This window comes from Rissa tridactyla, chromosome 22, assembly GCF_028500815.1.
Source record: "Rissa tridactyla isolate bRisTri1 chromosome 22, bRisTri1.patW.cur.20221130, whole genome shotgun sequence".
Lineage (NCBI taxonomy): Eukaryota > Metazoa > Chordata > Aves > Charadriiformes > Laridae > Rissa > Rissa tridactyla.
Genome location: NC_071487.1, coordinates 2,730,187 through 2,756,595, shown reverse-complemented (window position 1 = coordinate 2,756,595; position 26,409 = coordinate 2,730,187). Strand labels below are relative to the sequence as shown.

The following is a 26,409-nucleotide window of genomic DNA, read 5'->3' as shown; positions in this document are numbered from 1 at the left end:
CGTCACTCGGTGATGCCCGCTTGGCGGCAGGGGGGATGCGATTCCAGCGGGCGGGAGATCCTGTCCTCACCACGGCGGCAGGGCTCCCCAGCCCTCTGCTCGGGCTCGCTCGCTTGTCTTCAGCTGCGTGTGAAATGTCAGACCTCAAACACGAAATGCCGCTGTCTTGTTTCAAGTTTATTTTTTGGCTCTCGTGCCCCGGGGTTGGGAGGTTCGTGTGGGCGCGGGGCTGTGGGGCCTGAGCGAACCGAGTCAGCGTCGTCAGGCCGCTCGTAATGCAGCTGTTATTGCTGAACCGGGGTTGCGTGCTGTGCCGTGCCCTCTGTGTGGCCACGGTGCTGTTGCCGTTTGTGGTTAGCCAAAAGGTTAACAATTTCGAAGCTTTTTACGGGTTCACTTCGTGCTGCGAAGGGCAGCGGCTGTGCCTCGGCAGGGAAAGGCTGCGCTGCCCGCGGGCTGACGGTTGCGGGGAGCTGAGCTCCGGCCTGGACTCACTTTCCTGCCCTGTGGCTTTCCCTGCGGTGCTGGGGACACGGGTGTCCTCGCTTGGTGCCGGGTGGCGGCGGCAGATGGTGCTGTGTGTCCGAGCTCTGCCTGCCGCTGCCTGCGCTGGGCTCCCCTCGCGCCCGCGAGCAGCCAGCCCCCTGCCTGCCCACCCAGAGGAGGCTGTTTCAGCTTCTCTGGCCCCATGCCGATTATAAAATAAGCTATTTCCCTGTGTTTCGAAAGCATCGACTAGCTTTTAACAGCTTTGGGAAAGCATTGCATAAGGCACAGCTTCAAAGTGCAGGCAGCGCAGCCGGCACCTCGGCCGCTCAGCGGGGACTAATGTGGCTCCTGCTTATGGCCCAGCTCTTCCCACCGACGTGCGTCGCGTCTGCCAGCCCCGAGGAACCATCTCCTGCTCTACGTGTGGCGGTCGATTTGTGAACGCTAACTCAAAACGCACCCTTTCTTTTTTTTTTTTTTTTATGAGCTTGGGAATTGCCCAAATAGAGTAAATCCCGCGGTCCATCCAGACTGGCGGCCAGTCTTCTAAAGCGCCCAGCAGAAATCATTTGAGGTTCGGGATGAGCCTCTCAGCTGCACTTAGTGTTGTCCCCCGGGGAAAATGAGTGCGGTGGTTGTTTCTCTTTTCTTGTCCTGAGGATATTGATAGCATGGCATCTTGCGCTTCGTTAGCAGAGTAACTCCCTCTTTACTTCTCTTTCCGTCCCCTGGATGAGACCTGGAGTCAGAGTCTCCTACTCTTCCTTCAGCCCCGTCTTCAAGGGAGGAGCCTCGCACCAGATGCCCTTTGTCCAAGACTGTCCGTCTCTCCCAGCCTAAGTTGCTTCCTTCGTCCTCCCCGCTGTCTGTCTTCATCCCTTCTGTGTTTGAACACTGCAGAGACGCACGTTGAGTGTGTATGGGCAGAGCTTGCCCGGGTGGAGATGTCTGTGTCTCTCTCAAATCGACCCTTTATTTCCAGGGTGGTGGGAAGCCCTGGGGATTCCTCTTGCTGTTCTCCCTCCATCCCAGCTGAGAACATCCCTCCCACCCCCCATCTTGTCGGGTGCACCTGTTTACACAGTAAAAGCTGGCAAAACCTCCTGACGTTATCCGTGTTTGGCTTGACACGCTCTACTTTTTCGGGCGGTTCGAGCGCCCAGCGGACCTGGGGGGACTGAGTTATGCAGCGGGGCTGCCCCGGCTCCTCCGCGCGGCGGAGGCCTGAGCATCCCCACAGCCCCGCAGGGCGCGAGGCGTCCGCCGAAGGCGAGGGCTGAGCCTTGCCGTGGTGATACTACGTAGCTATGGCGACGAAACCCGCATGCTTTATTTAGTTCCTGCTTTTCCTCCAGAACATCTGCATTTCCTGGTAGGTGCCTGCTACTTCTGCAGAGGCTGAAGCTGAATCAAAAGCCTCCAGACCAGATATTGTCAATGGCTGGCTGGTGCTTTTATATGAGCAGCGCAGACGCCCACAGCTCGGCTCTGTCTCACTAGAGACTTTGTTTCGCCGTTGCATTGCTTTTAAAAGACTCTTAAAGCACTCTGCAGTGCTGCAAGCGTTTGTGCTGGTTTTATTGTAAGGGAGAATTCAGCGTGCTGCAAAGTGCTTGTTTCCTCTCTGGCTGTAAGTGCTGTGCTGACCACAGCACCCGTCTGGCTGTGAAGCAAACACTAGAATATGCTTCTAAAGGTTTTTTTCTGTTCTTCTGTTGACTACTTTTTATAGTGTTTTGGTTTTTTTACATGCACACCCCTCCCCGAGCTCGTTTTTATGTCTTTGTTCCTCTTCCCAGATGAAGCGGAATTTAGAGGACTTTAAGCTTCTGTGATATTTGACTGGTAAAGAGACTTGCGTGACAGCGTATTTCAACAGATTAGTTGGGATGCTGCTCTTTTTGCCCCCCTAATCAGGGATGAAGCTTTATTTACACTCTTCACGGGTGGAAAAGAGAAGGGCTAGTACTGTTGTGGCTTCTGTGTGTACAGTCAGTAAAGATGTGTCAGAGTGGACGCATTTATAAATAGCCTTAAGGTTCTTCTGTCACCGTCTGCACATAACTTAGCAATTTGTGTGCAGTTTGCTTCTGGACAAGAGAAGTGCACAAGGTCAGCTTTTCTTTCTCCTTTTCTAGTAGACTTTTACTGAATGAGAAAGCTCTGGGGCTGCAGTCTCTGCATTAAGCACCTGGAATTGTTTCCAGGCCCTGCTACAGGTGTTATGGCCAGGGCCAAGTTGGTTGTTTCTCAGGGTTTTCTTGTCTCGCTTCTGTGTAACTGTCATGACCTTTCGTTGTAGGGGTGGTGAGAGGATGTGTATCCTGAGGACAGTGGGACGCTTTAATCCCGGAGTAGCGGGGAGTCCCCGGAGCCAACGGGCAGGCGGGCTGGTGTCTGTAACCCGGCCGGTGGCAAGTCCTTCCGCGTGTGCTTGACCAAAGGCTCGAGGTTTGCCTGCAGAGGGAGTTCATGCTCAGAACGCCTGGCTGTGCTTGTGGAGGGTGAAGGAGAGGGAAAAAGTTCGGTCTCATTTTAACAAATTGGACTTATGCTGCTGTTGCATGGATTGTTTTAAATGGTGATACCGGTTGGAGACGGAATTGAAATGCAGGTTGAGTTCACCGACTCTTGCTGTTAGACTTCTGTTAAATTTCTTCCTGCTTCTCAAACGACATACCTAAGATTGTGCTGTCTGCTGAAAACTAGATATTCTATCGCATGCCGTAATGCTGTTTGTTGAGGATTATTGAAGTGTGTGGGCTGGAGTCTGTAAGGAGCTCGAGACAGGTTCGTGGTCTCCAGTTTCTGGATTGCCACTTGACGTGATTTGGAAGGGGTTTGAGGCTGCCGGCATGCCGTAATGGCCACAATATCCCATGTATGGGCACAGCGAATCCGTCTGAAATACCACGGGAGCAGAGGTTTGCGAGTCAGGCGTCCTCCTGAGGAGTCGCCCTGTTCCAATGTCTCATCTCTGCTCGCAGATAAACTGCATGGAGATCTTTACCGTAAATGGTAGAGAGTATGTGTGGTTACTGTGGGCAGACGCTCTTCGATGACTGGGGAATAGTACATGATGTTTTGTCTTGGTGAAGTCTCTCCTCGGTACAGGACTTCAGCCACGGAGCTGCCACGAGTGAGTCACAGAGCTGAGCGCATAAATGTACGTTTTCCGTGATTGGACTTTCCATTTGCTTTCAAACGTTGCCCAAAAGATCGTCCTTTTTCATTAAAGTAAATATTCTTTGTGCTCAATTATCTTCTTTATGCCTTTTTACTTCCTGGAGAGCCATGCAGCTCTCTGCACCGTAGCTATTTGTAACTGCTGCTGTTAGGCCTCTTAATAATTTACCTTAGAACTTTATCCTCTGCTTGTACCAGTTTCATCCAGTAAACGCCTTAAATTTCTTTGTTAGCCTTGTCATTCCTTAAACGGTGTTTGAATTCCTACGTATTTATTTTTTCCTTTGGTCAGGGTGAGCTGCTTATGAGGGTGCCCCAGCTCCTCTTCTGCAGCACCCTAATGGTTGAATCCCAAACTCTCCCGCTGCACTTCAGATCTCTCGGAAGAGTTTCTAGCTGTGTCTGCTTGGGCGTGCAAAAGTCCAGCCTGAACTTGATGATAGCAAGCTGGATTCCGAAATCACCTTGAAACGTGATCTTTAAAGAAATTGGGGGAGCGGGGAGTGTCCTGACTTACCTGTTTCTGGTTACGTTAGTAAGATCACCTAGCCAGTACTCGCTTTGCTGTCCCCTAGACTTCAGGTAAGATCTCTTCGCAGTCCTATTTCTTTAAAAAAAAAAAAAAAACCCAACACATTTGGGCAGCTCGGCTGTGAAACTGCTCTCTAATAGTCTTATTAATAGGTCATTTAATTAGGTGTGGGCTGGGTTTGTTTTTTTTTTTTTCTCTAAACCACCTTCCCAACTTGTTTTCCAATTATTACTTCTTGTCTTGTAAGGTGAGGAGAAATTATGTCTGAAAGTGAGGAAACCCCTGTAGTGCGAGGGTGGTTGGGCGCTGGAACAGGTTGTATTGGGGGAGTTGTAGAGTTTCCATCCTCGGAGACATTCGAAACCCAACTGGACGCAGTCCTGGGCAAGCTGGTCCTACTTGGAGCACGAGGTGGTCTCCAGAGGTCCCCCCCCGGCCTCGGATGCTCTGTGATGCCGAGAAGGCTGCAGGCACTGCTATGGGCACGTGCTGGAGCGCAGAAGGAAGGAGGAACACACGTTGCAAGGACCCTTGTTTTGGAGATGTCCCTGGTAAAGGCTGTGTTCAGTGTTAAACTGATATTTTTAATTTTTTTTTAACTGTAAGGGAGTTTGCTTCGTAGTACTCACTGAAAACAGGAGGCCTTTCTCCAGCGTCAGTTCATTAACCGTGGCCAAGGTGAGGAAACGACTTGGAATTAGCCCTGCAAAAGCACCCGAATGTTGTCGTACAAGCGTTGCAGCTCTTTGCAGGACAGTGAGATTCAGGATTGAATCCCTTCTCTGCTGAAGATGGTTCAACCATATCTTCCCTTGCCATGAGACAGTCTCAAAATACGCGTTCGGTGGTGTTCCTCAGCAGCAGGCCTGGCAGCTGAGCCAGGTTCGACTTTGGGCACTGTCTCTGGCATTCATTGCCTCCTGCCACGTCGGGTTTTGGTCCGTAGCTGCAGCCTGGGCTGCTTGTCTGTGGGGCTTTGGCCTGTTCAGGGGAGAAGACACCGGAGATAAGGAACTACTCTCAAGGTCTGGAGCTCTTGAGCAGGGAACTCTTGCTGTAGCTCCGGTCGAGCTCAGCCGTGTAACTCCAGTAGAGGCGTATGGTGGTTTTTATGGTCTCGGCAAGGCAAGTATAAATTTCCGGTGTGCTCTGTCTGAAGTGCTCTGCAGAGTTGGGCTCTGAAGACTCTGGTGCCTTGAGCTCTTGAGGCAGATGCCTGTGATGCACTTGACCTTCTCTAACCTGGAGAGGTCTTCCCGTGTTTCTTTAACCTACTGCCTAGTGATGTCACGTGGATCAGCAGTGACCCCATCTGCCTTAAAGCTATTAGTGCTGTCGTCAGCACTGATAAACCTTTACAAATTGCCACGGCAAACTCTATTTTGGTTTTCTGGGGGGAAAATAACTTCAGTCCTTCTGCGTTACACCTCTTCTTTGCTCATATTCATTACCGTTAGTAATGGGATACAACCTGAACCGACAAGGAAGATGTTCTGGATCAGCTTTTGTTATCGCGTGTGCTGTTGGTGATTTATCTCTTCCATTACCTCTGCTCAACAGTCCTGCAGAACCTCATCTCCAAGGCCCTTGCGACTTACTTGAACCACAATGTCCCTTTCCAGCTCTGCCTTCCTACGTGTCCATCCAAATGGATCTCCCGTCCTTGTACTGCTCTCCCCGGCACTCTGCACTGTTTGCTCCTTGTCCTGACTTTCTAAACTCCTCTTTGATGGTCTGTTCTGCTTCCTGGCCTTTCTTCTCTCCTGGTAGCTGGAGGCAGGGTCCTCCTGTGCTCTCGCCTCTTTCCAGAACCTTACTCTTTGTGCTACCTGTGCAAGAGCAACAAGGGGGTGTCATCCAGTTAAAGCAAAACTCCTTGTAACATACAGAGTGAGGCTTTGGTAACATTCATTAGATGAGTATATTCTTGGAACCTTCATTGGAGAATACCTTGGATGCTGCTGGCTGAGACTCGTTAGGTCCCATCGGCTAGTTTCTGAAGAACAGGACAAAGTTTGCTGCTTCCCTTCTGTTGTGAAGCTTTCTAAAGGCAGTGGAGCAGAGTGGGCATCTCCGGAGCCTGTTGAAGGAATCTTCCCCCCTCTTCTCACCCCCACCGGAGTTGATGATGCCAGAAATCAAACTCCTGGCTAGGGCAGAAGGATGGACGGTAGGGTGGTTTGTTTTTTTTTTTTGTCGCTTCTCCCCAGCTGTATTTCCAGAATAGAATTGCACTAGGCTAGATTTCCTGGGATGCTGAGCGCTTGGATATATGCTATGCCTAAGGCTTTGGCTCTTCCGTGGAGAAAGTTCAGTAGCATTATCTGTGAAATGCAAAGTCTTGATGTTCTTTGCCCTGGAGACATCCTTGGACATATGGTCCAGGGTTGTATGAGCCTCTGTCCCCGCAGTGTGAAGGAGGGAGAGGTCGCATCCGCTTCGCAGGTGGGGAAACTGAGGCACAGACTTGATCAGGTAGTCAGCAATGGCGTCGGGATTTTGTGCTGAGCTTCCTGTGACCGATGCAGCAGGTTCTTCCTCGGAGGTAAAGGCTCCCTGAGCTGCCGTGAGGACTGGACACACCAGTCGCTGCCGGGGGCGGGAGGTGGGAGGGAAGGGTAGAGCTTTATGCTTCCTGTCTTCAACTTGGCTGAGAGCATCTGTGATCACACCTGGACTTTTTTTCCTTCTTTTCAGGGATGCTTGAATACGACCCAGCCAAGAGATTTTCAATACAGCAGATAAGGCAGCACAAGTGAGTGTTCAGCTTCTTCCTATTAGTCATTCTCTTTCTGCTTCTTATGCTAATGTACCTGTGCTATTGCTCTCAACTCATTTTTCCTTTTGACAGCAGACACATGGAAGTCACTACATCTCCTTCCTCCAGCTCTGCTGGAGCTCTGGCAACCTCTCCTTGGCTTTTTTTCCTCCTATTAGAGCATCCGGTTAAAGCATTTGAATTGCTAACCGGTAAATAATGAATATGTTGAAAATATGTTTCTAGCGTGACTGGTTCTTGATAATTAAGGGTTCTGGATAATTTTTTTTTTCAGAGGTCAGCTAGTACTAATGGAGCAGAAGAACAGGGGTTCCTTAAAGCTGGGTTATTGAACTAGGACTGTTTGGTGATGTGTGTTAGTTCTGGTTTTCTGGACAGTCTGATGACAGAAATATCCCTTGGTATTTGCTCCATATGGAATCAGTATGTGGAGAAGCGTTCCAGGACAATAGGATATTTTTTTTTTTTCTTTCTCTTTAATGTCATACTCCTCCCTCCCCCATATCCTCCCCCTTTATCCTTGCCATTGTCTGGGGGGGGGGGGGGGAAGGCCCCGTTATCTCTGAGGGGTGGTGGTTTTTGGTTTTTTTTTTTTTTTTTTTTTTAAAAGGATCTGTTTGAACATGCTGCCTCTGAGCAGAGATTTCCTGGGCGGATAAAAGTACAAGAACAAAAAGCATCACAAGGATGCTTCATCGCGGAGGCTGCATTAGCTTATCTGCTGTTTGAATAGGAAGTGCTTCTGAGGACACGCAGAGCTGCCTGCTGGACCGCAGCTGCTCGGCAGAGGTCCTGCCTACCAGCTTGCCCAGGAAGCTTTTTGGGAACCTTGTAAAACCAAGGCTCTGATCCTGGAAGGTGATGGGCCTGCTTTGTGCTGCCTGCAGGCAGGAAGAGCGCTCTTTTCTTGTGTGTCTGGAAAAAAAAAAAAAGCCATCAGCGGTAGCCATGTGCTGTCGGATGGTGAGCCCTGGTAGATGTTATGGCATGGGGAGGCATCTGCAGGAGCCCACGGAACAAAACCTGACAGGCTTGAGCTGCACGGCGTTCTGCAGAGGAGCGACTGCCACCTACCCCTGAGGAAGATCAAAGAGGCTGGGGAGGCAGGTCTCATGTGGCTGCCTGGTCAATTCATTAAGCAGGCAGGCTGACTCTTTTTATGGGAGCCAAGCCCTGTGCATTGGTTGTTTCACTGGGTCTGGGAGATGATAGGAGCAGGCATTTGCCTTCCGAGCCTGCCTTTCCCCATGCACATGCCTCCCAGAAACTGGGTCATAAAAGAGAGTGCTCGGGGCTGGCCTCTTAAACGCTGCGTGGCATTTAAAGCACCGTATAGAGCTGGTCTCCGAAACAATGGCTCCTGCTGTCACTGCCTGTCCTCCCCTCTGCCGCTGAGGACCGGGGCGCTTCAAGGTAGACAGCGAAGCGCTGTATGCTTTTGTACTCGGTAATGAAGTCGTTCTCCTGTTCGTTATAGCTAGTTGTAGGGTGGTGATCAGCTTGCCACGCACTCCAACTGATGCTTTGGCAGGAAGTACTGTAAAGAAGCCTGGCAGGAGTTAAGTCTGTGGACTACATTAATAGATGTTGAGAAAGGCACCGAAAGCCCTTTCCTATCGATGCAGTGGGTCCAAAGGCTGCAGTGACCTGCCCCGAAGCTTGGGGCAGTGTCATCAGTTCTCATGTGTCACTATCTGCTAGGTATTTGAGCTACTTCTCCAATTCCATACACTGGATTTTATACTTCTCCCCGGTGGCAGTGAGTTTTTTGCGTCAGCTTTGCACAGCTGGAAGCAAAGAGGTTTCTCTAGAGACCCTGCCCGTAGTTAGAAAGCAGGAGAAACTGGAGCGTGCGTGTGGCACGGCGAGTCCCCCCGCGCTCTGCGGGCACAGCCTGCCCTCCAACTGGGCACGGCTACTGGCGCCGAGGCTTTTCATCTCCCAGCACCGAGAGGGGCTGAAGAAAGACTCTACCTGCAGGCGCAGGAGCATTTCCAAGGCTTAGTCTCTCATTAGTTTTCCGTGAGCTTAGCCAGTGCTTCTTAACAGGCTTTTCTCCCCTATTAGTAATTGCCTCCTTCCTCCTGCTGTGGCATCCTAATAATTACATCAAGCACAGCAGAGCTTGCAGCCTTGGGCTTTGGATGGGTCTGTCCGTCTCCTTTTTGTGGAGTAGCATTGTGCTAAAGAATCCGCTGTTTGGTTCTCCTGGCTTTTCTCTAAATAGAAGAGCAGCTTAGCTCTTATGCTTAACCTGACCCTGATCTTTTTTTTTTTTTTTTTAATTGAACAAAGCAATCGGCAGGACAGCAGGCAGCCATTCAGATATATCAGAGGGTTTTTAGAAAGCATTTTAGTAAGAAAAGACTTGATTTCTAGAATCCTTCGATTTCTAGTGTGTGGGGGAGTAATAGTCATTAATGATTTTGGGTTTCTCTACGCTCCTCCCACAAAAGCATGTGCTAAGGCACAGGAACTAGGCTAGGGAAACATCAAGTGACTTACCGGGGCTGCCCTGCTGAGACGGATGCTGCCTCAAACCAGACTCACCCGGTGCCTTTCCGTGCGCCTGGAAGTCTCCTTTAATGTCTTGGAGCTGATGTTACTGCCGACTTGCTTATATGGACAGTTGAGATTATCAAAGCGCACTGAAAATCAACAGGAATAGCCGCCGTGTCCTGGGCAGTGTTTCTTGCACCGCTCGAGCAGGCTGGTGTCAGCACGATGGGGAGGGGACACGTTCCCCTGTCCTGGGGGAAGGGGGATCCCAAGGGAAGTGTCACAGAGCTGGTGTCCTCTGGCCGCGGAACTGGGCGCTCGGGATCCACCCAGAGCTGGATAAACAACTCACGTTTCACCTGCCATAAAGTGATGTTTCTTGTTCTTGTAGTCGGATCGAGGATAAAAGGCTTAGTCAGGGGAAACGCTGAGGAAGTGTTGAGCGTGGCTCCGTGAAGCAGCAGAGCCGCAGGGGCAGAGAAGGCAGCCAGGCACGTGTGTATTGCCCAGCGATGGTGATGCTGCCATTCCTCCCTTATTCTTCTCAGCTCTTCCAAGTGTTTCCCCCCCCTTGCAGTGGCAGCCCTGTCTGAAGAATGCTGTAGGCAGAGTCCGCTCAGTTTTGTACCTGCCAGCTGCCTTCCTCCTTTCCTCACCTCTGTAGCAAACTCTTGCACCAAACTCGTGTTCCTGCACTTTGTTTTAATTCAGCAGGACAAAGCTACGTCCTCCTCTTTTTGCTTTCAGGGGCTTTTCAAACCCAGGCAATCTGTGCAGCGCAGACCTGGGAGTTGTAAATGGAAATGAATTAAAACTCTTTCAGCCCCTCACCTAAGAGTTTATGAACTGCCAGAAGCTGAGAGCCTTGGAACCTGCTCTGCCCAGAAGGATCCGGATAGGGTGATGCTCAATGGAAAACTGACACTTCTAGTTCACCTCGGTGAATATTTGGTACTCGTGGGGTGGGGGCATGGGGCAGTGAAGAAAAGCTGCCAGGAGCCAGGGAGTTAGCGACCTGCTCCCCACAGATTATTCACCATCTCCTCTCTACCCCGTGCTTTTGCTGAAGGGCTTAATGCTCGTATACTGCATTTTGTAACTAATTCACTGACCCTGCTGCAGCACTTAAAGTGATGAAGTGGATGTAGAATTCTACCTCTGTCCCTTGTTTCCAAGGCAACCGTCTTGCCTTCCTTCTCCAGAAGTGTCACACTTAATTTGTGCAGTCATAGATACCATTGCAGGAGTTTAGAGCGAGAAAGGGAAGGCACTACTGCCTTTTATTTTATTAGGAGGTGCAAATTACCCTGCTTGGGCTCGTGTCTCCTGCTGACCTCCTGGAGGCTGCCGTGCCACCCTCCCGGTGCTCTTGTCCTCCCCGAGAGGGTGGGAGGGTGGCTGTTGGGTGCTCTGCCATGGAGCCCGTGGAAATTTGGGTGCATTGCCGCTGTAGATCCTTTGCAGGTGCTGAGGCTGCTCCTTGGCTTCTCTGCCTGAGTTTGAGGGAGCGGGAGGGGTTTCTCTTAACCTCCGCTGCAGCGTGTGTACTGATGGGCTTTTCCCGTCCCTTGTCCCTGGTGTCATAGATAATCTCCCCCCGGTGGGACACACAGACAAAAGCGCTCTCTCCTCCTTTCCTTTCTTGCTGAGGCCCCTGGCTCTGCCCTCCTTCCCTGGGGCAGGCATATGGCAGGAATCTTTGGTTCTTCTACCCACATTCTGCACGTCGGTTTCGTAATGCGACTGCGTGGTGTGCGAAAGGAACGCGAGTCTCCATCTGTGCGCAGAACACCCCTCCTCGTAGCAGTCTGAACCGTGGCCTTTGCCTGAGCAGCAGCGAGGGGAAAAACTGCTTCTCTTTCTTACTCACTCCTATTTTTTTATGACTCTGACTTAAGAACTTGGACATCTCTCGATGTCACAGGAGCTGGAGCAGCCAGTGCAGGGACGCTGCTATATATTTACTGCTAGCGTGTGTTGCCTTTCCCCGGGGCACGCTGTTGCGTGCCTTCCACCTTTTCCTGCGAGAGGACTGAATGAAACCGGAACGCTGTTACTCCCTTCTTGCGGTGACGGTGACCTTCCAGTAAGCTTCCAGTATCCTGGGATGGGGAGAATGGTTCATACCCGATCCTTTCTGGCAGGGTGGAGATCTGCAGCTTGGCATCTGGTTTCAGAGAAAATTGTCCATATACAAAAGAAGTAAACTGAAATGTTTGTGACCTAGAATGGGAAGTAAATTAGCTGTAAGTATTCGGAAGCTGCAGCTGTGCTTACTGATTCTTATTTTAACCTTGCTTATACCAGAACTTGAAAAGAGCAGAGTGATGACTTCTGATGTAAGATTCAAGCTTGGAAGCTGCAAACCAGACAGGCTCATTAAGCATCGGTTGCCCCAGATTCCTTTTTTCATTCAGTCCTTGACCCTTGCTGTCTTATCTCCCTGTAGATTACAGCGACCCGTCCGGATACCACTTCTTAACTGGCAGGATCACAATTAATACTTGTGCCACTGCTGTCTGGGGTTTGTGCTTCGCAGGCGTTCTCGACAAGCTGGCAAAGTAGTAAGAAATGATCTCCTAAGTGCTGCTGCCTTCACTCCCTTTTCCAGGGCTGGCGGCGGTGACGAAATGTTCCACAGACCAGAGAGGAATCTGCTCTTCCCGGGGGTTTTCTGGATAAGCGGTGCTTTCGGAATCTCTGGGAAAGCTTTTCTTTTTCCTTAGCGTTGAAGCAGCAGTCTGTGAGCAGCAGGTAAAGGGCTGTGTTTGTGCCAGGGCAGTAGGCTCAGGAAACTTCAGTGAAACTGGAAATGAATGGTGAAATTGGGGAGGAATAACCCCGTGTACCAGGACAGGTTGGGGGTGACCTGCTGGAGAGCAGCTCTGTGGAAAGAGACCTGGGAGTCCTGGGGGACAACAGGGTGACCATGAGCCAGCAATGGGCCCTCGTGGCCGAGAAGGCCAATGGCATCCTGGGGGGCATCAAGAAGGGGGTGGCCAGCAGGTGGAGGGAGGTCATCCTCCCCCTCTGCTCTGCCCTGGGGAGGCCACAGCTGGAGCGCTGGGTCCAGTTCTGGGCTCCCCGGTTCCAGAAGGACAGGGAACTGCTGGAGAGGGGACAGCAAAGGGCTGCCAAGATGCTGAGGGCACTGGAACACCTCTCTGATGAGGAAAGGCTGAGGGATTTGGGGCTGTTTAGGCTTAGATCTTTAGATCTTATCAACGCTGATAAATACTGAAAGGGGGGGTGTCAGGAGGATGGGGCCAGGCTCTTCTCAGTGGTGCCCGGGGCCAGGACAAGGGGTAACGGGCACAAACTTGACCATGGGAAGTTCCATCTCAACCCGAGGAGGAACTTCTTTGCTGTGAGGGTGGCAGAGCCCTGGCACAGGCTGCCCAGAGAGGTGGGGGAGTCTCCGTCTCTGGAGACATTCCAACCCCGCCTGGACGCGTTCCTGTGCCACCTGCTGTGAGTGACCCTGCTGTGGCCGGGGGTTGGAGGAGATGATCTCCAGAGGTCCCTGCCAACCCCAACATTCTGTGATTCTGTGAAATAGGGTGCTCTGTCAGCAGTGCTCTAGTCCAGCCTGTGCTTCGGGGTCGGTGGTGAAGGCAGGGTGAGGAGGGACTTTCTCATCTGCATTGCTGAGCGATGGGGGAGTTGTGCTGTGGGAGAGTAGCTGCCGCCTGGCGTAGTTGGTGGCCAGCAGCTTCTTGAGCCAGATCAGGGCGTTTGATGGAGCCAGTGGTCCTCGGCTGAAGAGCAAATCTTCCCTAAGAACATTTAGCCCCAGTGTAGAAAGCAGAATCCCTGTCCCTGCTGGAAAATTGCTTGCCAGGAAATACTCTGCTACTCCATACAGAATTGCTTGAGGCTCCTTCCAAGAGGTCTTTGATTTTCTTAGAACTTCAATGAATTTCTCTTCTCACTCTATATCCTCATTACCATATATGCATATGCAAGTATTTGAAATCACCTCCTAGAGGATAGAATCATTATGACTAGAGTGCAGTGATTCAGGTTGCTGCTGCTAATAAAAACCTATTTTTACTCTCCTGGTAAGTAGGACAGAAGGAAAGAAAGAGGCAGAGCTGAAATACAGCAAAATAAAACCACTAGTTGCTATAGACTTCTAGGCTTTCTCCCTTTAAAATGCTCCTTTTGATGGCGGTCGTTCTGATCTCGCTCGTCCTGTATATTCCATTTTCCTTAGGTCCCTGGCATTTAGTTTGGATCCCTCTCCAGTGCCCCTGGCAAAAATAGCTGGTGGCTGTGTCGGGTCTTCTGTGCTCGATGATCCTGCCAGGCTGGATCAGCCCAGGCTGAATTTGCGATCTTGGCAGTCGCTTCCTTGATGAAAGCAGACTCCCAAGGCGAGGAAATCGAATGATCAAATTAGGAGCGCTGTGTGCCATGCACATCACCGAGGAAGCCATCCACCGGCCTTGCTGCAACTGTTGGCCAAAATCTAGTTAGTACCTGGGCTGGCCTCTTACTTAACCCTTGTAATGCCACTTGAGGAGCCGGAGCTCGTACTTGACAAATCAGATCTGTATCCAGGTCTCTGTCGCTTTCCTAAAACACGCTGCTTTCACGGCAGCTTCCAGTACAGTTGCGGTGTGACCATGGAAGAAATGCCAGTAGCTCAGCAGCAGCGTGGAACTGGAACGTGCCAACCTCGAAGCTCTTTGGGGTGGTGTCCGTCCGTACGCGCTGTCAGCAGGGAAGGACAGGATGTGGTTCCTTGCATGACATCGATATGCTCTGTGATTAACTGAAACACATTTCCTTTTAAAAATTGAGGCTATAGAATCATAGAAGGTGTTGGGTCGGAAGGGACCTCTAAAGGCCATCCCGTCCAACCCCCTGCAGCGAGCAGGGACAGCTTGAACTAGATCAGGTCGCTCAGAGCCTCATCCAGCCTGGCCTTGAATGTCTCCAGGGATGGGGCCTCCACCCCCTCTCTGGGCAACCTGGGCTGGTGTCTCACCACCCTCAGGGTAAAGAACTTCTTCCTAATGTCCACTCTGTTACTGAGAAGGGCACGATGGGGGCTCTAATGGGGGCTTTCTCAAGGAGCGGCAGACTGCCTCTAAAACTCAATCACTACCAAGAAAACAGTTTTTAGAGATGCTAATTGTGAAGCAGGATTTCTAGATCAGGGTTCCTCCTTTGAATCCCAGCTGATTTGTCCCAATAGCTACATTTTCATTTGTTTATCTCCTAACTCCTTGCTTTTGCTGGATAGTTTTGTTAGAATGCCACTCTTTTTTTTTTTTTTTTTTTTTTTTAGGCCTACTGTCAAAGCAATGTAAGACTAGACCAAAATTATAATAACAGTTCTTCTGTGCAGGAGGTGCATCCAACCCTTACTTCCTAAAATGAGTTTGGAACGGGAGTGATAAAAACCAGATGGCTCGGGGCTGTAGAGCCCTTCGGTGCCTGGCGGCCGGCCCTCCGTGGTGCTTGTCCTCCATGAGCTCCTGGGTGCCCGCGCAGGAGGAGCGCTCGGCTCGCATCAGGCTTGTCTGGGGCAGCCGTCGGCAGGCCGAGAAGCGAATATGCCGGCAGGGGATAATTTTAGATCTTTGCTCTGCTTTTGAGGTGTGTTTTCAGAGAGACCTTAAGCTACTTCCTAAAGCAGCACCCTTTTGTAGCCTGAAGTAAACCTTGAAAGAGGTGGGGGGGGGGGAAGTTTAGAGTTCCTCGGCTGCCTCCTGCCGTGAAAGATTCTGAATGTCCCTTTCGTAGAATCATAGAACAGTTGGGGTGGGAAGGGACCTTAAAGATTATCTAGTTCCAACCCCCTGCCCTGGGCAGGGACACCTCCCCCCAGACCAGGCTGCTCCAAGCCCCGTCCAACCTGGCCTTGGAAGGTCACTTTGTGCAGGTAAGTGGCATCTACATAATATTTAGCGAGGTGGTCATGAGAGTGCAGTTGATCTGGTGAGTCTTTTCTCTCCTTTGTCACCATGCAAAGCCCAGGAAGAATGGGTCCTGGTGCCTTAACTGACATCCAACCCACTGTGTAGAAATGGGGGGTTGATACTGGTGCCAGCTCAAAAGTTTCTCCAGAAAACAGGCAGTGGTTCAGGAGATGGTCCTAAACGTGGGAGATTTTGGTGCTTTCTGACCCTTCCTTTGTGTAGAACAACCCTCCGGGGCAAGGCACAAGTAAGAACCTGATGGAGTGCCTCTGGGACTGCCTCCCTGCAAGCAGGAACCCAGCTTCGAAGGCAGCAGAGCAGCACTGTTTGTCGCGAGGGAGCGACTGCGTGGCCATCGCCTGACCTTGTCGCTTGCTGGGCACAGGCAGCTGGTGCTCCCTTGCTGTGGGACGTGGTGAGGGGCAGCAAGGAGCAGCGGGAGGCGTGTGGGCTGGAAAGGCATGTTGGAAGTACCTGGGGCTGGAGGAACTTCTGTTCCCCACCTGCATGCAGGAGAGGATCACTGGGAGCGGGGAGGCTCCAGCAGTACTCCTAGGAAAGCTTCGGTGCCCACACGCAGCTGAGAAGTGTCCCAGAGACACGCCGGTGTTGGAACCCTGCTCTGAAAGTACGGTAAAAATGTAAGAGGCCACACATCTGGCTTCTGAGGCGCTGATGTGATGCAAGCCTGTTGGATTCTTCATCTGATTAAGAACAGCTTTCAGAGCTGATATCCTTTGCTGGGCAGATGGCAGCACTGTGGTGACTGGTTTTAAATGCAGTAGAAGTCCCTTGAGACAGAGGTGGGATAAAAAGGTAAAGTATAAGCATTTTTGCGGCGGTCATGTTGAAAACTGCCTGTTAAAGGTGCTTGTGAGTAAACGCCACTCTCCATAGACTGACACTCTGTAAACTTTCTTTTGTCTTGTTGGGCTGGATTAGCCTCAGCTTTAGGACAGGAGAAGTTTCTCCTTCTCTGCTTGCTTTGACAATACGCTTCGGGACCTCTAGCAGCTCTGCTAATGGGTTTTGACTTAGAGGTAGGTAGTTTGGGCTCGAGTTGGGGATGGAGAAAATATTCCTGCGCTCTGTCTCCAGCCCTGAGCTGCCCAGCTGTAGGTGTCCCGCACGCCCGTGTGTCTTGCTGCAGGCTCCAACACGCTCACGGCCAGGCAGATCTGTCAGTTCTTCTGTAGCTGACAAAGCGCCCGGTGGATGGAGCACCTCATGGAGTGGTGACACAGCTGACGGTGTCCCTGCAGTGTTGTCAGCAAGACAGACTTGACGCTTGCCTCTCTTGATTATTACACATTAAAAAACCCGCAGTGGCAAAAAGCCGGCTAGGAAGTTTTTCCATAAACAAACTGCACGTACCTTGGACTATTGGGGTGGATTGGGACCATCTTGTAGTGGCAGGGGTTTCTCTGTGCCTTCCGGGAAGGGCCGCCATACTGATGAAACTCTGCTCTCGGACTCTTTGCAGTTGGTTTCGTAAGAAACACGCTCAGGCAGAGGCTCTGGTGCCCATACCTCCCAGCCCAGAAACGAAGGACAGGTGGAGAAGCATGACGGCGGTGCCTTATCTGGAAGATCTGCATGGCTACAATGAGGAAGAAGATGATGACTTGTATGACATTGAAGATGATATCATCTACACTCAGGACTTCACAGTACCAGGTAGGAGAGAATGATGCTGGGATGGGTAGGGCAGAAGTGCCTTTTTTTTTCCCTTTTTTTTTTTTTTGGTCAGTTTAAAGCTTTTTAGGAAAGGCCTTGAGGTCTGAATAATCCTTTCGGTGGCGGCGGAGACTATTGATTATTAAGTGGCGGGAGTGACGCATGGGGAGTGAGCCGTGGTGCTCCGGATGCCTTGGTCCTTTATTTGATCAACCAGGCTGTCCCTTCCTGCCCATTCCCCCTATGCCAATTTCCTGCCTTCGCCCAGGAATAGCTTGCTCCTGCCGGACTCTTGTTTAGCACATTTCATTCTTTTGGCCGGTTTTGCTAGACTGAGTTGTTTTGGAGGGGAGCCCTGAAATGACTCAGTGTTCAGAGGAGATGGCACATCTGGGGAAGAAGGGTGCTTGGAGCTTTGTGCTTGAGAAGCTTATTTCTGCTCCGGTCTTGATAACTATCTGGTTACAGAATTGCTGCTTGCTTTATTAGGGGTTTCCTGTTGTTTTAAGGTAAGCTAACCAGTAAGTGCAGGGCGGTTTTAACCACATGGTTCTTACAAAGTGGTGGTAATCAAGCAGCTCTCCTTCTCTGGCCTCCCCGTACCTGGGAGCCACGTCGCTTGTCAGCAGGGAGAGTCGTTGCCGCCGCGGGACTGTGTGATGGAGGCAGCAGTTTCTTTGTCACGTTGCCTGTGTTCTCGCCGCCTGCATCAACAGGAACATGAGTTTCTCGATTAATTGCTCCGGCCCAGTTGAATTGTTCTGGAGGGAAGGTTTCCAGTGCTATTCGTAGGGATGCTGATTTACGTTACCGCAGTGTGAACAGCGGTACCTGTGACTGACCTTTCCTTGTGGTAACGAAAGCCTTATTTTCTTTAGCTTAAGACCAAGCAAACTGCTTTAGTCTTTCCTTAGTGATGGCCCGGTGAGCTTCTGAGCAAAAGGAACATCTGGTTCTACCAAATCTCACACCTGAAGACCTCGGATTTCTCCTGGCTTCCTGGTTAGGCAGAAATTGCTTTTTTGATGCGTTGTCATGGAAGAACGAGGTGTCAGGCCTTGAATTGTGATAAGCTTCAAATTGTGCCCAACGCCCAAAATTTCTCTGGGGGGAACGACTTGAAACAAGATGGTCTTCCCCAGGCAGTGCCTTCCGAGGGGAGAAGGGAGAGGCTACGCCAGCGCTCCGCGCCGAGCTGTGTGGCATCCCTGGGGACCGGTCCCCAACAGGGTGGCCGTTCAGATGTTCAACCAAAGGGATGCGTAGGTGGGTCGGAGGTGGAGCCTGCCAAGATGAAGGGAGTCTCATCAAAGCGAAATAGATTTATTTCCAAGTGCTGATTCACTGGTGACGGTGGGGTAATTTATAACCTTTTCTAATAGAACTAATGTCCCGGTGCCAGCTGGGTGACCTGCAGAGCTCTGTCCTTTGCTCTCTTCTTACATCCCGCAGACTTGTGCTAGAATCTGACCAGGGCCAGGCCTTTCCTTACAGCTTAGTGGAGGCTTTTAAAAAGCAGAGATCCTCTTAAAAATGCGATCGACTCACTGAAGCACGTACTTGATTGCTGGGGCCTTTCTAAGTAGAGAAGAGGACTTGCCAGGTGCTTTCCCCGTTGTCAGAGGTTGGCCATCTTCCTCTGCAAGAGCCCTCGCCGGGAACAGCCCGTGCGTAAGTGCCTGAGATGACATTCTGCAGAAATGCTGGGGCTGGAAGCAGCGTCACGCCGTGGGGCCTGAGCGCAACGATGAGACTGCCAGGCTTGAAAATCCATAACCAGCATCACTTATGCCTCTTCCTGATTTTACATTGTCCTTTCTGAGCTGGTTTCAAGAGGCAGAAGGAAGGTACGGTTGGGCTGCGTGTGCCCGTAAGCGCTTGGAGGGCCAGCCATGTGAGCCGGTAACCCCCGGGAGAGTAGATCTGTTGCTCTTAGGACTTGACTGTCTTGCAGCCAACCCGAGAGCGCACAGGACAGTCTGTTGCTGCTCCCTCGGTGCCAGTCTGGAGGATGAGTGTGTGCGTGTCTCTAACGGTGCTCTCTTGCTTCCCTCTGCGTTCCCAGCTGCGGAGGAGGAGGCTGAGGCAGGGCTTAGAGGAGAGAGTGGAGCACTGAGTGGTCGTGACGAGCTGTTTGGAGAGGAAGCCGTGCCCCCATCGGCCACGGGCACAGAAGAGGAGCATGAAGCTTAGCCTAGACCCCAAAGCCAGTGAGTGCCCACTTGGGCTTCCCATGGCCTGAGCTAATGGGAGCTCCAGCAGTGGCTGGAGGGTGCAGGATCATCTCCCTGCTTCCCCCAAGCTTCAGCAGGATCCCGCCTATCTCCAGGACAGTTGTATTATTTCAAAAGCAGATAGCTGCTTTGTGCAAGGGAATCACTCTTTAGGTTTTGGCTTTGTATTTTGAAGCAAAGGCTAGCTGGTGGGGCGCAGCACACTGCAGAGGAAGACTGTTTGTGACGGCCTTCGGGGTGGGTTACTCAGCACGTGAAATCCAGCCCGTTCCTGCAGACCCGCCCCACGAGGGATGCTGTACGGAAGATTCATTCCTGTCCTCACTTAAGCTAAAATGTTTTGTTTCTTTTTAACTTTTCCAGTAGTGATTAGCCTGCGTTCCTGCCTGGTTTATGCACTTCAGTGCGATTAAAACGCATCAGCTTAGGCAGGCTTACAGCATTAGGGAGTGGTGGTGTGTCCAGCAGGACAGAGCTGTCTGTCCTGGTGGCTGCTGAGGGTCTCTGACTTGCGGCACGGCCGTTGGGCGTTGCACGTTATCGTCTTGTGTTTGGAAAACCACAGTGCTCTGCCCTTCCTCTGCAGAGCAGAGTGTGCGAGAGCCTCTTCCCAGCTGGGTGAGGGCTGGCGCTGAGCCCTCGCACCGAGTGGGTGAAGCGTTGTGCCCACATGTGTACGCCTTTGCTGTCCCCGTGTCGGCTCCCGGGCCACCTCCTGCCGCGGGGGCTGCGGCCGTGTCCCACGGGCAGCGATACGGCCCCCTGCGTGCCCAGGAGCCCGGCCGCAGCGTGTCCGTGCTCTCCCAGCAGCCGTGTCTGAGCCAGAGGTACCCCCGCGCGCAGGCAGGTGACTCCGATAGCGGGAGATCATCTCCAGAGTGCTAATATCAGCTATTATACACTCCTAATGCAAACAGCGGTATTTAAACCCAAATAAGAGCTGTCATGTCAGAAGATGACAGGCAAATTACTGGAAGATTTTTTAAGTTTTCGTGTGTAATTTGTGCTGTTTCAGAGGGATTAGAGACCTAAAGGTTAATTGTGGTCCCATAGATCCTCACTTCCCACGTTACAGTTAGCCAGGGTGGGTGGGCTGGGCGTGATTTTGGTTTGACTTAACTGGTGAATGGTTATGGGTTTTAACTGTTCAGTTATTTCAAGAGTTATTGCTTAATTGCTTAGGGAGGTAATGAAATAAAGCGTTGTTTCCAACCAGTCTGAATGTCCTCTTCCCAGCACTTGGGTGTTAAGCTTTTGTAGTGTTGGTGACCGAGTTGGATGCGGCCGCGAAGGGTGGATTCTTTGGGGGTATCAGACACAGCCAGATGTGGGCTAGAGCTCAGGAAGCCCCTGGGGAACCACCTGGGGAACCATCCGGAGCAGGAGGAGGATTTTGTGGTGCTGGATGTTCTGGTGCTGCTCCTGAGCAGCTGTCGCCATAGGCAGGGCCCTGCCTTAGGTAGGTCGTCGAGTCTGAACACGTGTGGCTCTCTACCACCCTTGATTTGGGAACGTATTTGAGCATGGAACAAATTCTTCTCCCTCGGACAAATCACCTCTGGCTTGGCTTGCCCTAGAAAGTATAGTCCCGTGTGCCCCCGAACCTGTCAGGAACAGATCTGGTTTGGACTTAAGCACTGAACAGCGGAGAATTGGGGAGAAAGGCTGGAGAATCCTCGACTTTACCCTACAACTTCTGATCAGGCTGTTCCCAGGACTTGTAGAGAACCCTTAAAATAAGGCTGTTAACAAAAGGAAGGGTAAGGGGGGGCTGGTGAGACGGGATCCGGGGGTGCAGTTCACAGGTTCAGTGTTTGGGATGGACAGAGGTCCTTCACCAGAAGTGCAGCGCTCCCAATCGGCTCCCGGGAGGAGCGGGGTGAGGAGGGAGCCCGGCCTGGGCTCCCCTACCTTTGGGTGGCATTGGCGAAGGCAGGGGGGCAGCTGGCACAGAGAATAAACTTTTACCTTTTGGGGTTTTGGTTTTTTGTTTTTTTTACCCAAGTTCTTCCTGCAGGATCCTTTTGAACTTGCTCAGCTCTGTGTGAGTGTTAGGTTTCTAACGGTGACGCCATATTTAAATAAAAACTTTTTTTAAAAACAAAAAAAAAAACCCCAACCCAACCTGAAATGAGTGATGAATTCAGTTGTGGCTCTGCTGGGCAGCGAGAGCAGGAGTACGAGTGACTCATAGGTGGGAGTGGGTGTGCAGTTTGGGAGGGGAAGAGAGGGAACCTCATTAAATCTTGCCTTCTTCAGAGGACGAAGGGGCTTGGAGAATGGGCTTTTCATTTTTAAAGGGTTATTTAAAGATTGATGCAGCTCTGTGGAGAGCTTTAAATGTTACGTGCCCCTGGTTCAATCGGTGTTAAACACCTCATGCGAGGGAAGCGCTGAGGAGAGAGAATAACTAGCATGGAGCACGTGATGCAGCATCCTCTCCCCGAGCGCAGCATCCTCTCCCTAAAGCATCCTCTCCCCGAGCGCAGCATCCTCTCCCTAAAGCATCCTCTCCCCGAGCGCAGCATCCTCTCCCTAAAGCATCCTCTCCCCGAGCGCAGCATCCTCTCCCTAAAGCATCCTCTCCCCGAGCGCAGCATCCTCTCCCTAAAGCATCCTCTCCCGAAGCGCAGCATCCTCTCCCTAAAGCATCCTCTCCCCGAGCGCAGCATCCTCTCTCGGAGCCGCTGCCTCCTGATCTGGAGAGAGGCAGCATATGTAAGGAATGGCTGTGAGCATCTTCTTGCTTTTGTGCTGCCTTTCACATTTAGAAGGCTGCGCTCTGCTTTTTTTTTTTTTGCCTTTTTTTTTTTTTTTGCTTTTTTTTCCCTCCCCTACCATTAACCCCTTCCTCTGCTGCAGCCCCAATCCTCCCGCAGAGGCAAATGGCTGCGTAGCCGGATGCTGGGTCTTTGTTTCGCTCTGAGCCTGGAAAATAAAGGCAGGATCGGAGTCTTTAAGTAATGCCCGGTGCTCGAGAAGGTGCGTTTCCAGCCACAAATCATGTTACGCGGGTTTGTGTCTGACGAACACGGCAATTCAAAAAAGCTCTTCACGGGTTTATTTTGCAGCCTTTTTTTGTGCCTGAATGAGCTGGATGGAGCCGTTAAGAAATGTGAGAGGTGGCAAGGACGGACGCGCACGTTCTCAGTGCCTCTCCCAGCCCTCCTTTTATTTATTTTATTTTTAGCGCCGCGCAGCCGGTAGCGGTAAGGTAGGAGACGGCTGTTCGAACAGACACAGCACTGGGTCACTGGCTTCCGCGTGGGCAGGCAGTTGCCAAGACTTCATCCCGTGTTGAATTTTTATTTTCATTAATTTGGACGTCAGCAACTGTCATTGGTGAAGGGAGGTAAAATTAGCTTGCGATTCACCCTCCCTCCTTGGTATCCGTAATAGGCTCCTGGGACTGTGCTTTTGAAGCAGGGTGGGAGGGGGAGGAGGGAAGAGTCACACAAAAGACAAATGAACTGTTTGGATATAATTTTTTTTATTTCCCCCCCCCCCCCCCCCCTCCCCAGTCAGAAATGTTAATTGCCTTGGCCTGAGTTCCGCTGAGGGAGGGGAAGGAGAAGTTGCCCGGTTTTGCTCTGGATGTGGTTATTTGAGGCTCTGCAGCCGCGCGGTTGGGATGCAGGGAGCGGAGGGAAAGCCCTGACCGCTGGAGGTGGAATGGCCGGGCTGCTCTCAGGCAACCCCCTGACCCACGGCGAGTCAGGGGGACCCCCTGTTCCCTGGAGGAGCTCTGGGGCCGTCATGTCCCCCTGTCCTGGAGGGGCGCTGCTAGAGCTTGGCTGCCCCAGCCCTTCCTGGCGCATCCCTCGTAGGGGGTCAGAAGCCGATCTGTGGGTAGCGGGTCCCTAAGGGCACAGCCGGGTGCAGCGTTGCTGCCTCGTGCTCCTGGGCCAGGTGTGGAGGTGGTGACAGCCCTCCGAGGCCCCCCCATCCCGGCGGTGAGCTGTGCGAGGAGGTGGCTCTGCTTCTGGGGAGGCTCAAGGCTGCACGGCCTCCCCCCGCGGCGCGGTGGCTGCCATCGGCTCTGGCAGGGGTGGGCTGGGGTGCGCCAAGCCAGCAGCCGTCCCCGGCGGGTCCGTCCTTGTCCCTTCCCGGGGCAAGGCGGCAGCGCTCAGGTCGGCGGCACCAAGCCGGTAACCGGGAGCGGTGTCAAGACTTGGTGGAGCCATCAGGGAGGGGCAGCTCCCCAGCAGGTCCGAGGGGGAATCGATTGCACTGATAACCCAGAATTACCCTACGACAGGCGCATCCATCCTGCCCTCCCTCTCCCGCTGCTCCTGGGTCCCCAGCCCCTGGCAGAGCAGCAGCATCTCACCCCAGGGGTTGGCTCTGGCGTGGCCAAACCACAGCACCAGACAGTGCTCCTGGGCTCTGACCGGCCTGAAAAACTGCCCGCTTTGATCTATAGATCAATCGGCCGGGTAATTTCTCAAGGTAATTCCAGCTCTGCAGCTAACCCTGCTGTTAAGGGGAGAACTCCGCTCCCCGGTCAGCCCCCTGCATCTCTGGTGCTCACAGCCAGGCCATGGAGGCACTCAATCTGCTGCCCCATTCCCAGGGATGTGGGTTTGCTCTGTCTGCTGGGTGCTCCCCACCGGGGAGGCTTCGCCCGAGCCCGTCCCTGCCGGGCAGAGGGGCTGGGGGCTGCGCGGGGGCCGGGCTCCTGCCGCCTTCGCTGCTTCGGGTCTCAGCGAGTCTCATCCCTCTCCCCAGCATCGCTCCTCCAGGGAGAGGAAAGTGAGCGCTGAAGGCGATGTTGTCCGAACAAGGTGATCTCCGTGTCCTTTGGTTTTCCCAAAGGACTCCTCACCCATGGAGGGAGCTGCCGGGCGCCCTGCAGGAGCCGTGCAGGGATGGAGGACCCGCTGCCGCAGCGGTACCCGGGAAGGATGCAGCACGGCGGAGGAGAACGCAGGGTCCGAGGTGGACCCCCGCTGTTCTCCAGAGGGGAAGCAGCTCTCCCCCTGCCCTGTGTGTAGCCCCCTCCTCCCCGCGCTCGGCAGCGCTGGGGTGATCATTGGCGCAAGTACAGAGGGATGACGTGCCGTTCGGCCTTGGCAGAGAAAGGATTGAGCATCCTTTAAAGAAAATTATACATAATCGTCTTACAGCCTTCGCTTCCACTCAAACCTCTGAGTCATAACTGAAGGGCCCTGGAGCGTGACGTTCCTGCTGGAAGGAAATTGCCTCGGCTGGATCCGGTGGGGGGGAGCCGGGAACCTGACGAATCCTCTCATCAGCCCTGCGTCGGGCCGGGGGATGCGCCGCGTTACTGATGGGAACGTCTGCGGCGGTGTCACCCCCATCCTGGCCAGGGCTGCGCTGGGGGTCTGTCGTCACTCCCCAGTTGAGGGGCTGTCACCGAGCCCCAGCCAGCCATGGCGGCGGGCAGATCCTCTGGAAACGGCTCTTCATCTGCTGTGCTGAGTCACACTGAGCTGGGAGGGGAGAGGGGCTGATTGGAAACCATTCTCCCATCTGGCTGTCCCCTGTAGGGGACGGTGGCACGGCTGAGCTGCTGCCCGAGTGGGCAGCGTCCCTGGCCAGACGTGGCCGTGGGTGACGCAGCCCCTTCCCCTGCGCTGCGAAAGCAGCCGGCCCTTCGCTCTGCGAACACGTGGAACCCCCTGGGTACTCTGCCGTGGGGCTGGGACCCGCACCCTCCGCCAGGGAAGGAGGGAGGAGGAGGATTGACTTCCTCCACTGCTGCCCCTCTGCTCCCTGCTGCCGGGGGTCCACGGTGGGCACGGGGAGGCGGGGGCACGCTGTTCCCGAGGGCCGGGCCGGCCGCGTCCGTGGTTCTCCCTCGTACCTTCGGCTTTTCTCGCCTGCACTGGGGACGTCAGCTGCTGTGTGCTGGAGAAACGGGGGGGGGGAAAACCAGTCCTCGGTGGGAGCGGGAAGGGGGGGGTGCAGCCTCGGGCTCCCAGCCTCACGCATCTTCCCCCCCGCTTTGTGCTGCCACTCGAAGGCGCAGAAACGGGCTCCCTGGGGAGCAGCGTGCGTTCGGGGCGAGGGGAAGGGCTGCTGCGGGGCGGGGGGGCTGCCGCGGGGCCGCTGCCCTCCTCTGCCTCACCGTCGCCGTTGCCTTGCAGGACAGGTGCCTGAGGAGGAGGCAGGGCAGAACGGGCAGAGCCGCGCCAAGGGGCTGCCCAAGGCCGTCTGCATGAACGGGACGGAGTCGGGACAGCTGAGCACCAAATCCAAGGCGGAGCGGCGGGCGAGCGCCTCTTCCAACCCCTCCCGCAAGGCCTGCTCTGCCAGCAGCAAGATCCGCAAGCTCTCCACCTGCAAGCAGCAGTGAGGCGGGAGCCCCCCCACTCCCACCCCCCCAGCTTTGCACAGGTACGTGGGCAGCCCCGTCCCCGCGCTGGGGGGGGCCACCCTGGTGACACCTGGGGGTTTTGGGGGGACATCTGAGCCAGCCCCGGCTGCGGGCAGCGGGAGGGAGCCAGAAGGGGTGTTGCGTAGTCCTGGCGCGGAGAGGTCTGGGGGCCGAGCGTCCCCCTGTGCGTGTCCCTGGCACCCAGAGCCTGGATCCCCAGCGGTCTTGGGGGCGCAGAGCCCAGTGGGGACCCCCCCCGGTGCTCCCCTTGCTCCCCTTGCTCCACTGCCTGTGTGCCTCTGCTCTCAAGCTCCTGCTGCATGAGGAGAGAGCTGCTGTCACCATCCTTTCCCTGCCCTGGGCTGGGGTCAGGCTGGGTGGTGACAGCCCCTCTCCCTGCCACCCACCTCCCCGTCCCCCCCGGCTTTCTCCCCTGCTCTGCTCCCTGCTGCTCCCAACCGGGGGGAGCACGAAGCCACCAGCGCGCGGAGGAGCTGGGCTGCAGCAGGATGCTGGATGCTTCCAGCTCTGTCCCTGAGCGGGGACCTCCCCCTGGTCCAGGAGGTGGCCGTGTCACTGGTGGCCAAGCCACGGCCGTGCGCGAGCCCCTTCCTCCCCTCGGGGATGCTGAGCCCCCTCCCTGCTTCCCTCTCCTCCTTCCGGCTCCTTCCTCCTCGCTCCGCAGCCCCTTCGTCCCCTTCTTCCCACCCCTCATTCATAACTGAGCCAGCAGTGACTCATGC

At 53.5% G+C, this 26,409-nt stretch overlaps 1 protein-coding gene across 2 annotated transcripts in view; it reads left to right on the top strand.

Moving 5' to 3' along the window:
- STK11 (serine/threonine kinase 11) overlaps positions 1-26,409 on the top strand; it is a 46,278-nt gene that overhangs the window by 18,292 nt on the left and 1,577 nt on the right. For both annotated transcript variants that reach the window (XM_054181703.1, XM_054181702.1), the window contains 3 exons: positions 6,905-6,962; positions 16,899-17,092; positions 25,437-25,686. In XM_054181703.1, coding sequence (XP_054037678.1) covers positions 6,905-6,962; positions 16,899-17,092; positions 25,437-25,645 — 461 coding nt within the window. In that variant the 3' untranslated portion in view covers positions 25,646-25,686. The remainder of the gene's footprint in view (positions 1-6,904; positions 6,963-16,898; positions 17,093-25,436; positions 25,687-26,409) is intronic.